At 36.7% G+C, this 22,913-nt stretch overlaps 2 protein-coding genes across 2 annotated transcripts; both read right to left on the bottom strand.

Annotated features, from left to right (window-relative positions):
- Nucleotides 1-301: 301 nt before the first annotated feature.
- On the bottom strand, nt 302-2,222 carry LOC121424313 (putative nuclease HARBI1). The gene is made up of 2 exons (XM_041619945.1): nt 1,479-2,222; nt 302-1,373 (listed from the first exon to the last, which is right to left on the bottom strand). Exons 1-2 carry the CDS (start codon nt 1,889-1,891, stop codon nt 383-385), a joined length of 1,404 nt encoding a protein of 467 aa, XP_041475879.1. The 5' UTR covers nt 1,892-2,222; the 3' UTR covers nt 302-382.
- Nucleotides 2,223-11,904: 9,682 nt separating this feature from the next.
- LOC121423911 (metalloendopeptidase OMA1, mitochondrial-like) lies at nt 11,905-21,549 on the bottom strand. Its single transcript, XM_041619459.1, has 8 exons — nt 20,928-21,549; nt 20,328-20,556; nt 19,214-19,387; nt 17,669-17,776; nt 16,371-16,499; nt 14,699-14,773; nt 14,187-14,336; nt 11,905-12,547 (listed from the first exon to the last, which is right to left on the bottom strand). Exons 1-8 carry the CDS (start codon nt 21,266-21,268, stop codon nt 12,443-12,445), a joined length of 1,311 nt encoding a protein of 436 aa, XP_041475393.1. The 5' UTR covers nt 21,269-21,549; the 3' UTR covers nt 11,905-12,442.
- Nucleotides 21,550-22,913: the final 1,364 nt, after the last annotated feature.

Genomic DNA, 22,913 nt, shown 5'->3' with positions numbered 1-22,913 from the left:
ACAAGTGTTTTTCTTTATGAAAGGTTAGTTTTTAAAGGTGAAAGAAAAGATACAATGACGATTATTCTTTGATTGAAAATAATTCAATCACAATGAATGTGTTGCTGTTGTATTATTTACACACATCTCATCTTATTCATACTGGTGTATTTTAATATTGATTTATTCTTTCAAACAGGTTTGATTTCTTTTGGCATTTATTACTAGTGTTCAAATTAAAAAGAGCAAAGGCAATGTTTTAAGATTACCCAATAACAGATTTATTTGCAAACAACATACTGAATAATGGAAAGTATAACACATCAAAATGCGTTAAGTCCTGAGAAGAATAATGGAATGTCTGTGGCTGCATCCGGTATACTGTAACAATATTAGACACAAGTTACTGCTGGTTTATTGCCACATCTTGCCATGGCACACTCCCGGCAGGACTGCAAAAGTAATTCTTGAGGTATGCGCGCAGTTCTTTGCCTGGTCGGGTCAATCTTGGCCCGTGCCCTGCTGCTTGCACATCTTCGAGCACGGCTTGATCTCGCCATGCACCCGCGATGATCTGACCCTGCTCATCTTCCCGGTCGAGGTCAGCATTCTGAAGGTTGGGGTAACGAGTCCTCATGAGGTTGTGAAGGGTCATGCAGGCCTTGACGATCTTGGTAACTTTCGACGGTCTCAATCCCAGGGTTGTTAGCAGACATCTGAAGCGATTGGCGAATATACCAAACGCGTTTTCAACCACACGGCGTGCCCTGGAACACCGGTAGTTGTAGATCCGCTCGTCCCGTTTCAGGTGCCGATGAGGGTAAGGCTTCATCATGTATGGCCGTAGGGGGAAGGCGTCGTCTCCGACCATGTAGTAGGGTGTGTCCTGGTCGTCATTTGGTAGGGGATCCGGCTGGGGTAGTCCGATCGTTCCCTCACGCAGACCTGGCTCCAGTCGCGACCGGTTAAAGATGCCGGCGTCGGAATACGACCCTGGTGACCCCACATCCGCCCAGATGAACTTGTAGTCAGAGTTTACCACTGCAAGCATGACGATGGAAAAGAAGCCTTTGTAGTTGTAGTAAAGTGAGCCGCTCTTGGGGGGCTTCTTGATGGCGACATGTTTCCCCTCGATCGCGCCACAACAGTGGGGAAAGTTCCATCTGTCTCCGAATCCCTCGGCTACCGGGCGCCACTCATCTTCTGTCTGGGGAGTGGCCCACATCTCGTCCTCGTATTCGTCGTAGATGGCCTGACAGACCTCGGGGACGAACAGAGAGATGGTGTTGTGTGGGACACGAAACGCGAACGCCAGATCATGATAGCTGCTTCCGGTCGCCAAGAACCTCAAGGTGATCGCCAGCTTCAGCCCAGGATCCAAGGGGGTTCGATGCCTGCAACAGAAGAGGGTGAAATATGAATAAAATCAAACTAGAATAAATATGGATGGAAGACATTTCAGCACAATTTGACAGTAGGTTCATAAAGTGTAAACTTACGTTGTGGTCTTGGCAATGCGGGGGCCAACTCGGTCAAGCAACTCATAGAACATCTGTGGCACCATGCGGAGGTAGGATTTGAAGTCGGCAGCGTGCTCGGCCTCGAGTTCCCTCATGAGCGTCTCATACTGGCCGAAACGAGGTCTGCGTAGGATCCACTCGCGCACCCACCAACGTCTTATTCTTCTGCCGGCCCTCTGTCGCTCCCTCTCGGCTTCTTCGAGCAGTGCTGCCAGGACCAAGTTGTACTGGAACCTCGCCTGAGCTAGCTCGTGTTCTAACAACGCCATTCGTAGTCTTCTCGGTGCAGCCATAGTGATGAACTGACCATTCCAGGTAGGGTGGACATATATATACAAGTATGGAATAGCTGACCATCGGCCCCCCAAGTCCGAGGTACACCGGCCGAACATCGGCCGGGCAGTGTTCGAAGCCCGTTAACAACCCGGCCGGTGATCGCACGGTGTCCTTTAACCTGCTCGGGTACCGGCCGTATACCCCCCGATGTCCGGCCGACCATCGGCCGGACATCGGCCGGTAGTTGCTGCCACATCGGCCGAAAAAAATCTCCACTTTTGAGACAGACTCCGGACGGTCATCGGCCGGTGTTTGGTCGGTCGCCTGTAGATTTCCGGACGGAGCCCGGTCACGTCACCGAGCTATGCCACCGATGAGGGGAGCTCGGCGACACCTCAAAAATCCACCGAGCTCCACCGATGCCGGACACCGGCCGGGCTATGTGACCTAGGCTTAAATGGGGTTTCCTTCCGTTCTAATGCATAATGGTTCAGTGCCCTCTCGATTGCAGCGTTTGTTTAACATAGATTTAGTTTCGTATTCCATAATCCTTAATGAGGTTAACCTCTATATTCAAAAGAACTCTACGAACGAAGAGATTAATTTAAAATGTGAAATCAAATATCTTTCATTTTATAGGGAAAAGCAGCAGGGACTATAGTCTATAAACAATAAAGGCAAGCATATTTTTAAAATTATAATTCATTTTTGCAAAGTACAAAATATGCAAGACTGACAATTTCTATGATTACTGTACCAGTACTTTTAACATCATATTTCATTTTTCTTATGAGCATGGATACTAGTTGCAGTAAAACACTAATTTTGCGAGAAAGTCTGTAAAACCAAGGTTAAGTATGACTATATCATCGTGGATCTAGATCTGGTACAGCTACATAAACTGAACGGGTGAAATCATAAAATCTAAGCTGAAATACGATCACACTGCATGAAGATCGCCAACACAGATAGGCACACGTGGGACAGTGTATTATTATTGCTGGAATAAAGACCCGATGGAAGTGACCGAATCCGCATTTATTTTGCTTATTTCTCAGCAATTACACAATTTCTTCCAGAATCCTTTGGCACATATTTTTTATTCATACAAACAGACACTTGGGTGGTCATTACATGTATATTAGATTCTGCAAAAAGTCATTTCGAGATCGTTATCAAAACGGGAATTTATCTTTAAAGGATTTAAAACAATTTGTTGGATTACCGGTAGTATTTTTAGGAGACAGAATATCATTGCTAATTGTAAATCATAAAAGCATGATGGGTCATTTAGTACAACAGTGGTTTCATGATCTGTACATGTACCTGTAGGTATGATCCAAGTTCAGAACTAAGTTAAAGGCAAAAATTATAATCACCCGGAAACCGTTTGATTATACTTGGCACAATTTTATGAAGCTTGTCAAAACTGATAAGTTGTCATTGTCTAACATTTGCTACAACAACAGTCAGAGACCATGACTCCTCGGCTAAACCAAAGATTTAACTTACTTGTAAATTGTCAAGGTTGAAAATTTAGCCAGTGCTGACAATAAACCACACCCTATGCCTACTCTATGGTAACTTTTTAGAGAATAAAAGAGATCTCGCTGCTCATGCTAAGCTAATAAAAAAACAAAACTAAAATTTTGAACTCAGGGCCCTATTCATTGCATAAATGTTGGAGATTTCTTTCCCAATCAACCGTAAAGAAACCATGGCAACAATACTCGACAGCTAGTCAAAATTATAAATGTCACAACTGGATGGCAAAGTTACCATTTAACTTTTATGCAACAGAGCACTAATCCATCAGAGTAAAAGAAATGTCCACTGGTATCTTATCATACTATTAATTCAAGTATTAAAGCGCGTGCATGCAGGGCCGAATAGTGAACGATGTGCGAGAAGAGCCAATGGCTGTACCGCACGTATTCTTCATGGAATATGAAAATATTTTGTTTTCATACATGTGTACTTCAACAATCTTTTTTATTATGTCCAGAAGTTTTGTGAAACAGTATGCAACTTCTAATATCCTATGATTTTTTTTATCATAAAAAATAACTTCAAATGACTTGTGACCTTAAGGTATTGTTTAACTTTGTGAGCAGCTGATTTAAAAAATTCTCAAACCAAGATGAAACATGTGTACAAGTGCATGTATTAGAACTAATAAACCCTGAAAACAACCATTATTGAGAATGAAAAGCTAAAACTACAAGGCAAACCCCGATTTTGTAAATAGGCGTCTTATAGACACCTAAATAGTACACATAAGTGTATGGGATGAAATTAATGTGTTTCCGGTCACTTTATACATGTATTTCAATTTTTGAAGTACTAAATAATTATTTTCGAACACAATTTTTTCTGGGCTTCATTTTTGTAACATATCACAGACACAGGTGACAAGTGTGACCTTCCAGCTCAGATTTTTTTAAAGTCAAACCAATGTTAACCAATCACTTTAATGTGTTACCTGAAATTCATGTCAAAAGCCAAAATAAGAAATTGTACATTTTTTTTACTTGAATTAAAGAAAACCTATGAATAACATACATGTCAACTTACTTTTTCATCCTTGCCATCAGAATACAAGGCACAATTATCAATCCATGAGAGTGCGAACTAGTTTTATGTAAACAGTTATTTGTTCACCAGCACATTACATCTTGACCCCTCCCCACATGCCCCACCCCATTTAATTCATCAAACCACTCAAAAGACAAAGCTAAAAACTTCATGAAAGACAATCCGATATAACTTTTATTTTTTGTTAAAGATTCTTGAATGACATGTGGCATACCTGGGGGGGGGCACTCAAATTATTTTTTGATGGAGGTGTGCCTCACGAAACTTTGAAATGGGGGGTCAAAGGAAATGACTACATGTACAAGGGTAAAGTACAGGGTCTTTGGAACTAAATATATACCGGGCGGTGTGAAAAACCTATGGAACAGGATCGCAGCACTGTACATGTAGGTACGGTGCACGCTAGCACTGCGCATGTGCTAGCCATGCATGGAGAGGCAACTAGCTATACAGAGGGAGTTGCGATCAGCCGCACTTCATGTCTCACATGCGGTCAGGGTGACCAGATTTCACAAAATGAAATACGGGACAATCCGACAAAAAAGATCAACAAAGAAGGCTACACAGTGTTACACCCAGTGGCGTACCGTGAGTCACGGCATTGGGGGGGGGGGCACCAGCAAAAATTTTGATTCACCTAGTGAGCGCGCGAAGCGCGCTCAGTTGCTAGGTATACTGACCTATAGAGACATTTTAAGGACAGTGTCATTAAACGAATATGTATGTTACTGATCACATAATGCGAGCGCGAAGCGCGAGCTGAAATTTTTGTATATATAATAATAATAATAATAGACAATTCTTGTATAGCGCATAACACATTATAAATAACGTCTCTATGCGCTTCCAAAGGACTTGGATATTATTACCCTGGCTTTATTACCCTGGCCCAAACGGACATTTTAATGACTATATTGTAGGAATCTATTATAAAGAGTATACATATCTCACCATAGTAATCTAATGCGACCATAGTAATCTAATGCGAGTACCAAGCGCTTGCTTATTTTTTTTAGAATTATATGCATCCAAACACATAAAGCATTAAAATGATATGTCACTGCATAAAACAATAATAATTCGAAGTGCGAGGAAATATATTTGGTGTATATTGAATTGAAAACGGGGTGTTTTAGACAACAGGATTATATATCTCGTTAAACAGACAATGCGAGCATCAGGCACAATGAAGACATAGGCCCTGAGCAAATTATGTTTCATAAAGTTATGATATCTTTTTTATTTTTATGTATAATATAACATAATTATAATATAACATAAGACGTCGCTGTTAACAATAATTTTTCCTTCCCACTACGTTTCTCTCACTTTCTCCCTCTTTTTCTCTTTTTCCCCCGTTTTTTTTTTTTGGCCAGCCGATTGGGGGGCACGTGCCCCCCCCCCATGCCCCCCCTAGTTACGCCACTGGTTACACCTGTGAAAAATTATAAAGAATTGGAAGGGTGGGTGAACGAAAGAATGAAGGAGAGAAAGAAAAGACGAAAGAAAAGAGATGAATTAAGAAGAAAGAAAGAAAAAATTAAGGGGAAAATGAAGGAAAAATGAAAAAAAAAATAAAAAAAAGTTAGAATAAAAGAAAGAATAAAAGAGCGAAAAATGTTACCGTCGTCATTCTTTGAATTGAATGCAGAAAGAAAGAAAAAGAAAGGAATGGAAGAAGAATACAATGTGTGAAAGACAACATAAAGGAGAGAAAGAAAAAAAGTAAGAAAAATGAGGAGGAAAGAAAGAATGAAGGAAAGAAAAATGTTTCCTTCATTCTTTGAAAAAAAGAAGCAAACAGAGAAAGAAGGGAGGAGGGAAGGAAGGAAGGAATTAAGAGAGGGAGGGAGATAAAGAATAAGGGAAAGAATTAGAAGGAAAAGTCAAATGAAGAATGAAAGAAAGGAGGAAAGAGAGGGAGAAAGAATTTAAGTGAGGAGGGAATGAAAACACAATGGAAGAAGAGAAAGAATTAAAAGAAAAAGGAGAGGAAGGGAGGGGGGAGGAGAAAAAAAAAGTTTTAAGAAAGAAAAAATATAAAAAGGGAAATTTGATAAAGAAGACGGGTAAGAAAAAGGGGGAAAGAAAGAAAAATGAACAGAGAGAGAAAGGATCAGGAAAAACAAATAGGAAATAAAGATAGATGGAACAAAAACGGGCAAGCAGGAAGGATAGAAGGATGAAGAAAGAAGGATAGAAAAGAAAGAAAGAGGAAAAAAGTTCAAACTTCAAGCAAAAAAAATCCAATCATCTAACAAAAATCATAATGATATTTGGTGTTTTTCAAATATAATTTTAGAATTAAAAATAATGTTTTAGAAATGAATAAAATTTCAAAGAGATTTTTTTTACTTAAAAATTAGATGAAACATCGCGGCATCATACACAACAAGACTCAAAACGAAAGCTGAAACAACTAGATCTAGTTATGAAAACTCAATAACTTGTTCCTCCGAGATTACATCTCCAAATCAGTAATCTGAGAACCCATAATGTAGTCATACAAATTTACCGCCGATTTTGTGATTATTTTGGCATGTTTGGTGGAGAGAATCTGCTCAGATCCTACATGCCTAGCTAGTAGCCTGCCACACAATGGCAGGAGGCCAGTTAGTTTACGATGTATTGGGTTAGCAAGAAAATCACCGTAGAACTTGCAAATCGATTTTATTGTTGTCTCTGCTTCGTCATCTGTTGGTTATTTTGATGAAAATTCGTCACTTTTAAATACATTTTGTTCAATATTCTGAAATACGGGACAAATAGGCGTCCCGGGAAGGGTTTGTCGGGACGCCGGGACAAAGAAGCAAAATACGGGACAATCCCGGGAAATACGGGACGTCTGGTCACCCCAGGGTGACCAGATTTCACAAAATGAAATACGGGACAATCGACAAAAAAGATCAACAAAGAAGGCTACACAGTGTTACACCTGTGAACAATTATAAAGAATTGGAAAGGATCGAGGCCGTGAACGAAAGAATGAAGGAGAGAAAGAAAAGACGAAAGAAAAGAGATATATTGAAAAGAAGAAAGAAAAAATTAAATGGAAAATGAAGGAAAAAATAAAAAAAAAGAATATAAAGAAAATTAGAATAAAAGGATGAAAGAAAGAATAAAAGAGAGAAAAAAGTTTCCGTCATTCTTTGAATTGAATAAAGAAAGAAAGGAATGGAAGAAAAATACATGTGTTAAAGACAAAATAAAGGAGAGAAAGAAAAAAAATAAGAAAAAGGAGGAGGAAAGAAAGAATGATGGAAAGAAAATTGTTTCCTTCATTCTTTGAAAGAAAGAAGCAAACAAAGAAAGAAGGAAAACAGTAAGGGAGGAGGGAAGGAAGGAATTAAGGGAGGGGGGAGAAAGAGTAAGGGAAAGAATGAGAAGGAAAAATAAAATAAAGAATGAAAGAAAGAAAGAAAGAAAGGAGGAAAGAGAGGGAGGAAGAATGAAGTGAGGAGGGAGTGAAAACATAATGGAAGAACAGAAAGAATTAAAAGAAAAAGGAGAGGAAGGGAGGGGGAGAAGAAAAAAGTTTAAAGAAAGAAACAATGAAGGAAATAAAAAGGGTCACCGGAATCCGAACCCCCGCTCTATATACCGACTGAGATATCGCAATCGCGCCTCCTAACCATAATATGTTTACAAGTGAATATGAAGAACACATTTGTTCTTCACTAAAGATTATTCGAACCATATCAATCCATCCTCAGAATGAAATAGACCAATCGTGGAGTTACACTGCAAAAACTCCGGTGTTGATTTAACACCAGCCCGGAATCACACCAGAGAAGTATTGAAACATCACCAGTTTGGAATCAAAGCGATGCTGTTTTAATGCTAATTGGTGTTGACTGTAATTATAAACACATATCTGGTGTTAGACCAAAACGAAACTGGTGTTGTTTAACACTTCCCTGGTATGGACATATATAGATTCCCGGCTGGTGTTAAATCAACACCAGAGTTTTGGCAGTGTAGAGGCAGACTAATGGCAACATCAGGTCAGAATAATCAATATATTTGATTTAATGTATTCTTTTCTTCTGCATTCATAGCATTCGCATAATATATTTTTTCATTACACAACAAATAGCATTTTGATAAATATTTTTTTTGGCATGAATCACTAATCAAATGAAATGTTATTCTAAGCAAATATGACCTACACTCAAATAAATGAAGTTCCTGCAGCAGAGTCTCGAGAACACCTGTAATCTTACCAGATAGCGTAATCTTATAGCAAATTGGTATTTGGTGTATATGGAACCTCACTTACAAATTTCCTTCAATAAAACACCCTTTCCCCTTTTTAAACAGTAACTGTAAAATTGCAGAAAATTCCTGTTTTATGAATTTACAGAAAGATTCTGATATCGCTTTTTGCAAAATCTTCTTTCTTTTTTCTGTAAAATCAGGGTTTTTTTAACAGTGTATATGGCCTACAATCAAAGCTGCAGAGATCAAATCTGCATTGCAATATACATGCCGGTACTGTTAGATGAACAATAGATTGACTTTTTTTAAAATCAATTTGACTGACATAATATTTATAACACTATATTATTAAAATCCTACACCCGATACCGTATCTTCACATGATCCCTTTATGATTATTTTCTTTCGATTTTGTTATAAATATACAAGTATATATTCTGTTTTGATTCCATTCACTGAATTGTCGTCAATATCCTCATGCAGGTTCCGTATCGGTAATTAGATTTGCCTAGTTATAATACGTTGTGGTTTCCTTATTGTTGAAATGAGGAAAGAAATGTTACATTTATGAATAATATATCATGTTGTATTATATAAAAGAAAAAGGAGAGGAAGGGAGGGGGAGAAGAAAAAAGTTTAAAGAAAGAAAGAATGAAGGAAATAAAAAGGGAAATTTGATAAAGAAGACGGGTAATAAAAGGAGGAAAGAAAGAAAAATGAACACAGAGAGAGAAAGGGTCAGATAGGAAATAAATATGGAACAAAAACAGGCAAGCAGGAAGGATAGAAGGATGAAGAATGATAGAAAATAAAGAAAGAGGAATCTGAGAACCCATAATATAATTATACAAATTTCCCGCCGATTTTGTGATTATTTTGGCATGTTGGGTGGAGAGAATCTGCTCCGATCCTACATGCCTAGCTAGTACTAGCTTGCCACACATTGGCAGGAGGCCAGTTCGTTTGCGATGTATTGGGTTAGCAAGAAAATCACCGCAGAACTTGCAAAAGTTTATTTCGATTTTATTGTTGTCTCTGCTTCGTCATCTGTTGGTTATTTTGAAAATTCGTCACTTTTAAATACATTTTGTTCAATATTCTGAAATACGGGACAATTAGGCGTCCCGGGGAGGGTTTGTCGGGACGCCGGGACAAAGAAGCAAAATACGGGACAATCCCGGGAAATACGGGACGTCTGGTCACCCTGGGTCACCCTGCATGCGGTGCTCTCGCTTGACACAACATGTTTTTGGCAGGGCTGGGGAACTGAGATGTCTCGGAACGGGGGTCTTGCGAGCAGGGCTGGGCGGCTTCTGAACTGAACTTTTGTCATTTCGAGTATCTAGAAAACTGAAAATTAGGTCTGAAATAGGGGGTCATCAAAGCAGCACGTCACTGTACCACCAATATATGTGAGTGCCCCCCCCCCCCCGGTTGCATAAAACATAGATTTATGCATTAAAAAAAACATCAAAACATGAAAAAGGACATCTCTTGGAATAAAATAATCCTACATACACTCTAAAAACGAAGAGCTAATTTAGCTCCTAAAGAGCATGTATAGTGACTGCACTTCGGAGTGCTGACTTTTCTTGTTCCAATTAGAGCTAGACAAATCAGCACTCTGAAGTGCAGACACTAGACACGCTCTTTAAGAGCTAAATTAGCTCTTCGTTTTTAGAGTGTAGACAAACATCTCTATAACTAAAGCCTAGATTTTTATGTCATTCCAGTGATGATATCAACCATCTACTGTTACACCAAATGTCTCCTTTGTGGTCTGCAGAGTAATGTCTTGATTCATTAATGTACTAATAATGCACATTCTCCACTCTTGACTTGCAAATGTAGTTAGTATGAGTTAGACACACAGAAAGACTGAATTTTCATCTCTCATTGAGAATACATTTGATATCAACTAAAATGGCTTGATACAGTTGCATTTTCTGTTTTTTATTTCACACCACCCATGATTGTAATGTGTCCAAAAACATGACTCATTTATAGAGAAAAGTTTTCAGAAACAATATTTACTTGATCACAGATTTCAACATGACTACATGTATTGTAAATCAAAATTCTAGAGCACATCAAAAGTTAAAAATCTTTGCAATTTACAATTAAAAAAGGTACATGTAAACAGTAAAAGTAGATTTTTTTTAAATATAAAATATGATATCAGTCAATTAATTTAAGCATTGTGATCACAAAGTCTCATAATTCTGCATAGATATTAATTCAACATCAGTTGCCTTTTAATAATTTACATCAATTATCAAATAAGCTCTTGCTCACACAAAGTTTGCACTTTTTCCCACTCCCTGGGAGATATTGAAGCAAGACAAGATGGTATCAACATGGACATGTATATTGCCCTTCATATAAAAATATTCCTTGTATGGTTAATTCAAAAGGATAATTTTGAAAAATTGTTTCTTGAAGAAGTTCATTGAGTTTTAATGAATTAGTACAATGTACAGTACCTGAAATTTACATACATAGTTTAACTTCAATTTTGAAACCTTTCTACATAATCATTTAAGCACATACAAATCCTCCTGTATCTTCTTTCTAGGAAGGACATTTTCATAAGATTCTAAAAACAATTAATTTTTTATGTGCTGAGAAAAGAAAAGTTGTTTGTAAAGTTACATGTAGACATGGCTTTAATGCAATCATTCACAAAGCCATGTGTAACTTTACAAACAACTTTATAAAACATCTCCCCCCCCCTTAATGTCCCTTTCAAAATGGTTTGAAAAACTAACAACTTTAAAGCTATAGAGGGCGTTTCTTCTCTCAATTACAAATGTCACATTGACTTTGCAATGTAATCAGAACCACTCATTCAAACACACTTTTTTATTAACCGGACAGTAAGAAGCATGGGGAGAGGATGATTTCTGTATGGGGCTATTCTGTTTTTATTCTTTTAAATTGCAAAAATTTCAGTTTTTTGTACGGTCTACATCCCTTATCACTATTAAAATCTACTATTTTTCAACGCAAAGTTTTTCTATACATCATTAAAAAGGAGTCAACCAAATTCTATTTATTGTTCAATGTCAATACATATTACTGTACGTGCACAGTTGTCAGGGTTTTATCATTTATTTTTCTTGTAACAGTACTTTGTAACTAATGTCTAAATATGTCTGCATGCACATGTATGCATTTGACAATAACATGTACATAATTTTCAACTTTTGTGTGATGTTGTTCTTAATCTTAATACAAATTAAAATTCACTTTAATTCAAATTACTCTGAGACAAATAGCAATTAATGGAGGCTGTTACAGGGACTATATACTTATATTTTGGAAGGAAATACCCTCAGCTCTATTTCTCTCTGCCTCTTTTGTAATGAAAACAGGAAGTTAGTTCTGAGATTTTGAAGAATGAAAGTTATCACTTACCTAATATACATGTACAATTCACACAGGAACATTTCATGATAGAACTTTGGTTAACGCTGAGTATTTCAGACATTGACATGGGTGTTGTCCTAATGTCCTTGCAATAGTGTAACTCCAAATTCCAAATGTGCCCAGCAGTATAAAAATCACAATGAGGTTTATTCTTCTACCAAATGGCCCTGTCCTCTGGAAAGTCTTCCAGGTCCACCTTAGAGCTCTTGTCCTACAGCAATTCCTCCAGGGGATTTTTGATAGAGGAACCACATGAATGTAAGATGACAAGATGTCCTCCTGGGGTAATTGTCCTGAAGCAGGGACCACACTCAGCCACAATGGACGGCATCTAAGATTTCAGATGATTTGTGAGTTTTTCTTTTCTGTTCGCTCTGTTGTCTAGCTCCACTACAGTGAGAGTACTTTTCAAAGACACACCTACTTCATGCTGCAGGAAGCGCAGGAATCGACTTTTGGACGACAGCTCTTTGGGTAGGGATTCTTTGAGGCAGTTCAGGGCAGTTGCAGTACTGTCTAACTCTGATGGCCTGTAGCAACAAGGTGACAATAAGACGCACTTTAATATGTACGGTAAATAGATGAAGAAAAGAGAATCAGGGACTTTCACAATGCTGCCATGAATGAATTTAAGAACCACAGGAAGTGACCTGCTGAAATTATGAGTAAAAAGTATATTAAATAAAGTCCATGTTTGGCAGTTTTCGAAAAATGTCTGATGATACACATGGTAGTAAGCTTTCAAGAGAACATACAGCTATGTCGTTTAATGGCGATAATACATAACCCGACTCATGAGAAATCATGTTTCTTAATAGTCAAAACCAGAGATTCTATTTACTTTGTCTCTGATAGACAAGTGCAATAGCTGGTTCGTATAAAATGCTCAGTCTGTCACAAACAATGTAAATAGTGCCCAAGAATTACTACCCCCAGGTTTGGCATTGCTGCCAGTTATACACTTTAGCATTCAAACTATTGAAAGGAAACATTCCTACTGGTTAATACCCATCTACCGCACCTGGGTCAAGTGTGGCAGAGTTAGAACAAAGTCTTGCCAAAAGAGATTATGTCATTAGTGTTGAAGAAAAAATATTATTTCTTCAGAAAACGGAAGTGGACTGATTTCTCCCTCTTCTTCTTGTACCCTGTTAAGGCCCCCAGTGAGAGGATTTGCAGATAATGTTCTGCCAACCTCACCCTCCTCTCATAGAAACTTTTTGCATTTTAGCAATCCGAAGCATACATGCTTCTTTGATGAGATGGGTACATACTGAGGAGCACCTACATGTACCTTTGGTATCAGTGATTCTATATAGTCAGTTCTTCTTTGATGAGATGGGTGCGTACCGAGGAACTCTAGGACTTACCTTTGGTAATTCTACATGTGTATAGTCAGCTCTTCATTAAAGGGGAAGTTCACCCTGACAAAAAGTTTATTGCAAAAATAGCAGAAAAAATAATAAAAAATATTGCCGAAGGTTTGAGAAAAATTCAAATAATTAAAAAGTTATTAGAATTTCAATTATTTGATTTGTGACGTCATATGCGAGCAGCATTCCTACATAGCGAATGGTAAAAAATCAATGAAATGTCATTTTCTCAGAAAATCGAAAATGGTTTTCACTGTAACTTTTGTTTATGAATAGACATATCATTTCATACCCGATCATGAAAAGAAAACAAAATTAAGTCATCAGGAACCATACAAAATTTGAAATTCATACATTTTATATTACATAACACATGGGGCAGCTGCTCGTTTATGACGTCACAAATCCAAAATTTTGAACTCTAATAACTTTCTTACTCTTTAACGGATTTTCCTCAAACCTTCACCAATATTTTTTACTATTTTTTCTGCTATTTTCACAACAAAGTTTTCTTCAGGGTGAACTTCCCCTTTAAAGGGATGGATGCGTACTGAGGAACTCTACAACTTTTACCTTTGGTAATAATGATTCTATAGTCAGCTCTTCTTTGATGGGATGGATGCGTACTGAGGATCTCTATGACTTACCTTTGGTAATGATTCTATATAGTCAGTTCTTCTTTGATGGGATGGATGCATACTGAGGAACTCTAGGACTTACCTTTGGTAATAATGATTCTATATAGTCAGCTCTTCTTTGATGGTATGGATGCATACTGAGGAACTATAGGACTTACCTTTGGTAATAATGATTCTATATAGTCAGCTCTTCTTTGATGGGATGGATGCGTACTGAGGAACTCTAGAGGTTCAGGTTCTCCAGTTGAGATCTGAGCTACATCCATCGCTTCCCAGAATGCTTTGCACTCTCGTACATCAATACAGCTCTAGCAAAGAAAACAGGAATTCTTATTAGGCTACAAAGTCTTTGATCATCATTTTCAAAGTGCTTACAAGATCACCTATATACATGTAAGGTGCCTTACTAATGGAAATATGCCCAAGGCAATTGGCAAAGTCACTTGTGGGTGATTATACTCATGCCAAAACTAAAATTCCATTTAAATTATGTAATGATGTGAGTACTACAAAAAATCACATGTCAGATCCAATTCCAACTGAGATACATTTAAAAAATTTGATACCCTTCTGCAAATATTCAATCTGCCACGAGGCTGATACTGTACGAATATTCAATCATCCTCTCCAAAACCAAGTGTAAATACAGTAGTTCTGTGCAATACTTTACCTTGGCTGCAAGCATCAAGCCCACTTCATCAGCCTCAATCTCAAGACTTCTACTGTAAGGCATATGCAGTAACAACTGAAAGAGGGCACAAAGTGTATAAAATTAACATGTGTTACTTTAGAGCTAGGGCCTTAAAGACTGGGGATCACCAGCAACATCATCATTAAAATCATCATCATCATCTATTTTCGTCATTATCATAATCATCATAGTCCCATCATCATTTATCATCATCACAATCACTGTCATTATTTTCATTGTCATCACCATCATCATCACCACCACCTCATGATCATCACATCATAAAGTCCATCATCACCCTATCATCATCCTCATTACCGTCACCACCACCATCCATTTCCATCATCATAATAATCATCTCATCATTATCACCGTCACCACCACCATCATCATCATTACCGTCACCACCACCAACCATTTCATCACCATCATTACCGTCACCACCACCATCATCATCATCATTACCGTCACCACCACCATCATCATCATCTTTACCACCACCATCACCATCTCATCATCATTACCGTCACCACCAATATCATCTCCATCATTATCATCATTACCGTCACCACCACCACCATCATCTCATCATCATACCGTCACCACCACCACCATCATCATCGTCACCATCATCATCATCCTCACAATCATAATCATGATTCATATCACCATCACCACCACCACCATTATGATCTCTTTATCGTTCATCACCTACATGTAATCATTCTCATTTCTAAATCCTGTATCATAATCATTACCAAGTTCATCTCCATCATAATCTTCACATTATCACCATCATCATCATCACCATCATCGTTATCGTAACTTATTTTCATCATCATCACCATCATCCTCACAATCATAATCATGATTCATCACATCACCATCACTACCACCACCATTATTATGACTTCTTCATCCCTCTTCACCTAATCATTATCCTCATTTCTAAATCCTGTATCATAATCATTACCAAGTTCATCTCCATCATAATCGTCACATCATCATCATCACCATCATCGTTATCATAACTTATTGTCATCATCATCATCATTATCAGCAGCATCATCATACCATCATTATCACACTGCCATTACTATCATCTCTTTTAATATCCATCATCACCATCATTATCGTCACCACCATCATCATCATTGTCACCATCATCATCTTCACAATCATAATCATCATATCACCATCACCACCACCATTATTATGATCTCTTGATCCCTCATCACCTAATCATTACCCTCATTTCTAAATCCTGTATCACAAGCATTACAGCTGGGGTAATAATATCCAAGTCCTTTAGAAGCGCATAGAGACATTATTCATAATTGTGATATGCGCTGTACAAGAACTGTTTATTATTATTATTATTATTATTAGTATTACCAAAGTCATCTCCATCATAATCATCACATCATCACCAACACCATCATCACCATCACCATTATCATAACTTATTGTCATCATCATACCATCATTATCACACCGCCATTACTATTGTCTCTTTTAATATCCATCATCACCTCATCATTATCTTCATTTCTAAATCCTGTATCACAATCATTACCAAAGTCATCTCCATCAACATAATCACATCATCACCACCACCACCACCATCATCATCATGACATCTCCTACTTACCTCCACCACCTTCTGTTTAAACCATGTAGCCACCAATGCAATACCATCGTTCGGAAGGAAAGCCCAGAGAACCGTCAATACAACAATCATGAAGAGATCAAAGAACTCAAAGAAACTTGCCATCTCTGCCTGAAATATCACAATTTAATAATTTCATCAATAATCCTGCATTTTTACTGATAATGTCTATAATTTGAAAAATCATAATATATGTATAGTTGAAAAAAAAAGCCTGTCTTAATTTTGGGGGAATGGGTCAACAACGTAACTATACTTGGGTTTTATCGAACATTACAATATTATAAAAATGTATTACTAGTTACTGAATGGATAATTTCAATCATTTTTACATTTAGAATTTAAATATGACACTTTCAAGCCGTTAGGACTTACATTTGAATCGAACGCTCTCTTTCAGCAATGTTTTTACTTTCATTTAAATAGCTTTATGAGCATCTAATTAGTTACTTTACATATCTAGTAATTTGATACTAGAAATCTACAAAGATTATATCCTGAAATTTTCAGTCCATTCCGGGCTTAAGAAAGTTTTTTATGCAAACAAGACAAAAAGACACTGATATTCTATTTTGATCATGCACCCGATTAAATTTTTATGTAAATTCTGTAAATTTATGCAATAAAACACATTTCAGTTTACATCCTTCACACCACAAACATTTTGGGGCACATGTAATAATATGTTCTTGTAATAAAATGGAAAAGTGACACGCACTTTTGTTGGGATATACCAAAACTTAAAAGGGAATGAAACCTTTGGAACAAATAGACTTGTGTAGAAACAGAAAAATCAAAGAATAAGAACAAAGAAAGTTTGAGAAAAATTGGACAAATAATGAGAAAGTTATGAGCATTTGAATATTGCAATCACTAATGCTATGGAGATCCTCCCATTGGCAATGCGACAAGGATGTGTGATGTCACTGATGAACAACTTTCCCTTTGGTGGACTATAAAATACCCTCAAAATGTCTCTTTTTGCTTTTTCTAATGATGATACAAACTCTTTATCCATGATGTATTCTTAAAAAATATGTAATACATGCCCTCATGTAGAAAGAACACATGATCTATGGATAGATGTGATAAAAGAAGCAAATCAAGTGAAATATATACTAAAGTAATGGGGAGAGTTGTTCACAAGTGACATCACACATCTTTGTCGCATTGCCAATTTGCTATCTCCATAGCATTAGTGATCGCAATATTCAAAATGGCTCCCGAAGCCCATCCCCACCCTATTTATACGCCACTGATAAATAATAATTTGTACTTACTGAATGATTAAGAACAACATGTGCCATTTCATGAGCCAGCACTGTCCCTAGTTGCTCTATGTTATCAGTAGCTTGTAGAATCCCAGTAAATACAAATATATGACCATTCTGTGGAAAAATAAGAGAAATGCTATTAATTAAATATTTGAAATGGAAATGATGACTTGTTTGAAGATTTTACTTCAATTTTGCCAAAAAAACATGTCATAGCTGAAAGTTGGGGTCGCAAATTTTAAGCGACTATATACAAGCATGAATGTGACAGATCTGTAATTTTAATGGAATCCAAGAGATATTGTGAAGTAAATTGCTTGCAATAATGCAAAACTGAAAGCGAAATGCAAAACTGAAAGCAAATGATCAATAATTTGTATTTGATCAATGAACAGGCAAAGCCTCAGAAGCATTGTTGGATTAAAATAAAGTTGGATAAGGAAAATAGTACAATTCATGGTACCTGAGCAGAGCATAAGCCCACCTGAAAGTAGAAAAAATAGATACAACTAAAGACTAGAGTTTAGATTAAACTCAAGTTCAGAATATTGGCAATGTATCTTTCTTTTAAAAGGACAATACCTTGTAGTGGAGCGTTGTGGCCCAGCGGATTAGTCTCCGGACTTTGAAACAGAGGGTCGTAGGTTCGAATCCCAGCCATTCACCTCACCTTGTTCACGTGCAGCACAATGTGGACAAATTTCTTGCTGAAGGAAATTACGCCATGGCTGGGATTCAAACCCACGACCCTCTGTTTCAAAGTCAGAAGACTAGTCCACTGGGCCACAACGCTCAACTACAATTGTCCTTTCAAAAGAAAGATACATTGCCCATATTCCGAACTTGGGTTTAATTTAAACTCAAGTCTAAAGTTGTGGTTTAAAGGTATTGTTTAATTTTGTGAGCAGCTGATTTAAAAAATTCTCAAACCAAGATGAAACATGTGTACAAGTGCATGTATTAGAACTAATAAACCCTGAAAACAACCATTATTGAGAATGAAAAGCCAAAACTACAAGGCAAACCTCGATTTTGTAAACAGGCGTCTTATAGACACCTAAATAGTACACATAAGTGTATGGGATGAAATTAAGACGGTGTTTCCGGTCACTTTATCTTTCAATTTTTGAAGCACTAAATAATCATTTTCGAACGCAATTTTTTCTGGGCTTCATTTTTGGAACATATCACAGACACAGGTGACAAGTGTGACCTTCTAGCTCAGATTTTTTAAAAGTCAAACCAATATTAACCAATCACTTTAACTATGGATTGCCAACTGAGACACAAACTGTACAGAACGTTTTATCCGCTCTTTTGTCACTCAGAATATCCATAATTGTCTGAGAATAATCAGTGAATTAGTTTTTACCACGATAACATAATGAGAAAAGCACAATAAACATATATATTCAATGTTGATATTTTTTAAAATGTTGGCTTCCCATAATTTTAGCACAGAATTAGACCATGGCCTAAATTAAACCAGACTTCGGAATATGGGCCAATGATTAAATCAGTCTGACATGTAAATCACATCAAAATACTCACTGGGAGAACAAATGCGTTCTTGATATTCTTGTCAATGACATGAATGGTCCAGGTCTGGTTGCGTATCTGAGCTACGTCTTGGTTTCCTTTAATCAGCTGCATAATTATCCCAGAGATTACACCATAGATCTTATGGTTCGTTGGTACAAAACTATCCTTATATGTCTCACAATGCTAGAAGAATAAGAGAGAAAAAAAACACTGTGTGCTTTTAAAACAGTACTGCAAATGATTGCTTATCAACTATGATAGATTATCAACTAACAGTATAATAAACGAAGCATGCCAGTCACGATTTATGTAAAGTGATGCAACTATACGAAAGCAAGTTGCTTGTTTATTTTTGACAAGTAAGAATTCAAGAACTAGAACTCATTTGATTTCAACAAGACTACAGGTCCATTTTTCACGAAACCATATAATTTCTTAAACACTGTACAGAGTGGATTCAGAGCTTTGAGCCACACATATTAATTATGCTCAAACGAGAAATCTTAATGTTCTTGGACACAGATTTTCCCCCTTTTATGCATTTCAAGCGGGATATCTCGCTAGTCGTTATTATGTTTGCCAATGCAATTCATCGGTGTTTTGTCGATATTTTTATTTACAATAAAAAATTATGAATTATATTACCTTAAATTTTGTATCCCAAAATCCTATACTTGCACCGAAAAAATGGCCGTATAACACACGCAGACAAGTTGGCTTCATATAATATAATTATTGCAACAGATGTGATTGGTTTGCATTAATGGGTACATGAATTATATCAAAGATGGCATATTTATTTGACATCCCAAAGCAACCATTTCGAATTATATCATAAAATATTAATTAGTATTTGTTAAATCATAGATTCATTGATTATAGATCTATCAGAGTTTAATTATGTATGTCTTATTTCATTATCTTATATTTTTATCAACTATTGTTTGTGTTTTGTATCTTTGTAAATTGTACACAATTCAGCCGTAAGGCTGCTATGTGCAATGTTTTTATACCGAAATAAATAAATAAATAAAATATTGACATTCTTTTATTATTAGAAACTGTGTTTAACCCTACATCATCGTTTTTGTGTAATAATCAAAAGGAATTCCTAGATACATACCATTTTATATTCCTCATCGACTATCTTCTCAAACTGAGTCTTGTTGAAGAGTATAAATCTTGGTCTATTAGTTAATGGTGTGTAGTCTATATGATAGTAATAATAACCAATTCCAAACCCAATCATTCCTAGTATACCAGCGATGATCTTTGTTTTATTCTCTTGTATCCTCTCACTGGTTGTTTTATGTTTGTGTTTTGGGTGATCTCTCCATCTGTTCCGAAGTGTTCTGTGATATTCAAAGTAAAATGGGAATTAAACAAAAAAGAGGCACAAAAAACAGCAATTGGATATTTATACTTCGCATTGACTAATAGAATGTATAATATCAAGAGTTTGAACTTAATGATAATATATTTTACACAGTCAGGGCTCATGATTTTGGGACAGTTATGAATAAAAAAAGGCAAGCAAAACAAAAGAATTGTACATGCTACTTTGCCTTGGGACAAAAGAAATCTGTTTGACTTTAAAAAGAGGTATAATGCATAATGCTCAGTGATTGATTCAAGTAAGATTTATTGCATGGGTTATTATGCACCATACAATAATACCAACAACTGCAGTGCCCAAATCATTTGTTCATATAATACTGTGTACCTTCCAGTAACAATGGCAGCAGTCTTGGCTAATGTTTTAAGAGCCAACCAGACAGCAACAGGAGGTGCTAGCCTCTTCTCAGATGTATGGATTAATCTCCCACAGATAAATCCATGTTTCCTTGTACATTCCAAAGCTGTATTTGACCTCCATGTGGATAAAGTTCTAGCCTTTTTCAAGCCAGTGATATTTAATGTGCATGTACAAGGTTGAAGCACAGACGACCTGCCAGGTGAGGTTGAGAGACAAAGATTTAGCCTTGAAATGAGACTATGATGAGGCACTCTACTGAAAGAGAAGCCTCCTCTCTGATATAATCCAGTGATATATCTTGCCATCATCTGTAAAAGACACAAGATAGAAAAATATCATTCAATAAATTATTCACATTATCAGAACAATGCTGACTCAGGCTCACGCACATGAGAGAATATATGCCAGTAATAGTAACAACTTCAAAATCAGTTCATAAAAACTCCAACAAAACTGCCACCTGATTCATTGTCTATATAAAAAAATACTGTGTGCTAAAAGATTCTGGAAGAAATTGTGGAATTGCTGCAAAAATAGCAAAATAAGAATAGGGCTAATCCAATTTCCAGTGGGATGTTGGCTCTTTTAACTAATCAGTCTGTATTTCATTTTTGATTCATGTTAAGTTATATGTACATGAATGCATCACAATTCGGCTTGGCCGCCATAATGTATTTTTATCAAATAGACCATTTGTCCATATCTATCTATACATACATACATATATATAGCAAATGGGTATGAGTGCGATGCTGCGAGATTTCGCATGAGGTGAAAGGACAATGCTCTATTCAATGAGGCGTAGCCGAGCAGCAGCAATGCGCATTTAACCATTAAATAGCGTATTGCACCTGCATTTACTAAGCGCGATGCATTGAATCCTTACTTTTTATAGTGACGTCACCTTGTTCCTGACTGTGCAACGGTACTTTATGGACGGTATGTTTTGGACAGTACGTGTGCAACAGTGCAACGGTACGAATGTTTTTACTTTTTGTTTTTACTTGAACGCTGTAAACAATTTTTTATCGGATAATGTACATACACTTGCACGCTGCACTTCACCAGTACGACAATACACCAGACGGTGGACTGTACTGTTTCCAGAAGAAGAATGTTCGACATTCAGCCTCCCATTTGCTCGCATATATAACAAGTATATTGTAGGCATTGTACAAAAAGAAATATTCTTTGCTGGATCCCGCAAGAACGTTTTGTTTTATTCCAACCCTGTGCAGTGGATGCAGACTGTCATCACAAGCCCATATTACAGTTTTCAATAGAATTTTATTCAAAGTCCACTAGAAAGTCGACTAAAACTACTACAATTAGGTGTCTATTTTTTGTGTTTTATTTTTTTAAGCAAATATCAGTAGAATTTCAGATGATTGATTTTTGTTGTTTGTTCTCACCCCATTTCCTTTCCTCTTTCCTTCCTTTTCTTTTTCTTTCCTTCATTCTTTCAATTCTGTCTTCCTCCCATCCTTTGTTTTTCTTTCATACGTTATTCTTGCTTTTTATTTCTTTTCTTTCCGTTATCCTTTCATTCTTTCCTTTATTTCATTCTCCATTTTTCTTTCCTTTTTTCTCTTCTCTTTCTTTCTTTTCCATTATACTTTCTTTATCCTTTTCTTTCTTTCCTTAGTTTCTTTCAATCTGTATATTCTTCATGAAACCCGATATGTTTATATTGACTAGCACTCTTGATTGGTGTCGGCACTCAACAGGTGAATGAACTTTCCTAGATTTCTTGTGTGAAGAAATCCTTCTAAACTGAGACAGTCCCTGTAAACTGGGACGATCCCAATTTTCTGACCAGCGCCTCTACTGATTTCAAAGAAAGAAGGTAACTTTTTTCTTTCTCCAGGCCCGGCCCAGTTCCCTTCTTTTATTGTTCCATTATTTTTTCTTTCTTTCCTTTTTATTTCATTCCTCCCTTAACTTTAGCATTTT

Source organism: Lytechinus variegatus, chromosome 11 (genome assembly GCF_018143015.1).
Source record: "Lytechinus variegatus isolate NC3 chromosome 11, Lvar_3.0, whole genome shotgun sequence".
Classification (NCBI taxonomy): Eukaryota; Metazoa; Echinodermata; class Echinoidea; order Temnopleuroida; family Toxopneustidae; genus Lytechinus; species Lytechinus variegatus.
The sequence above is the reverse complement of the archived record's forward strand: the minus strand, read 5'-3'. Positions and strand labels throughout refer to the sequence as shown.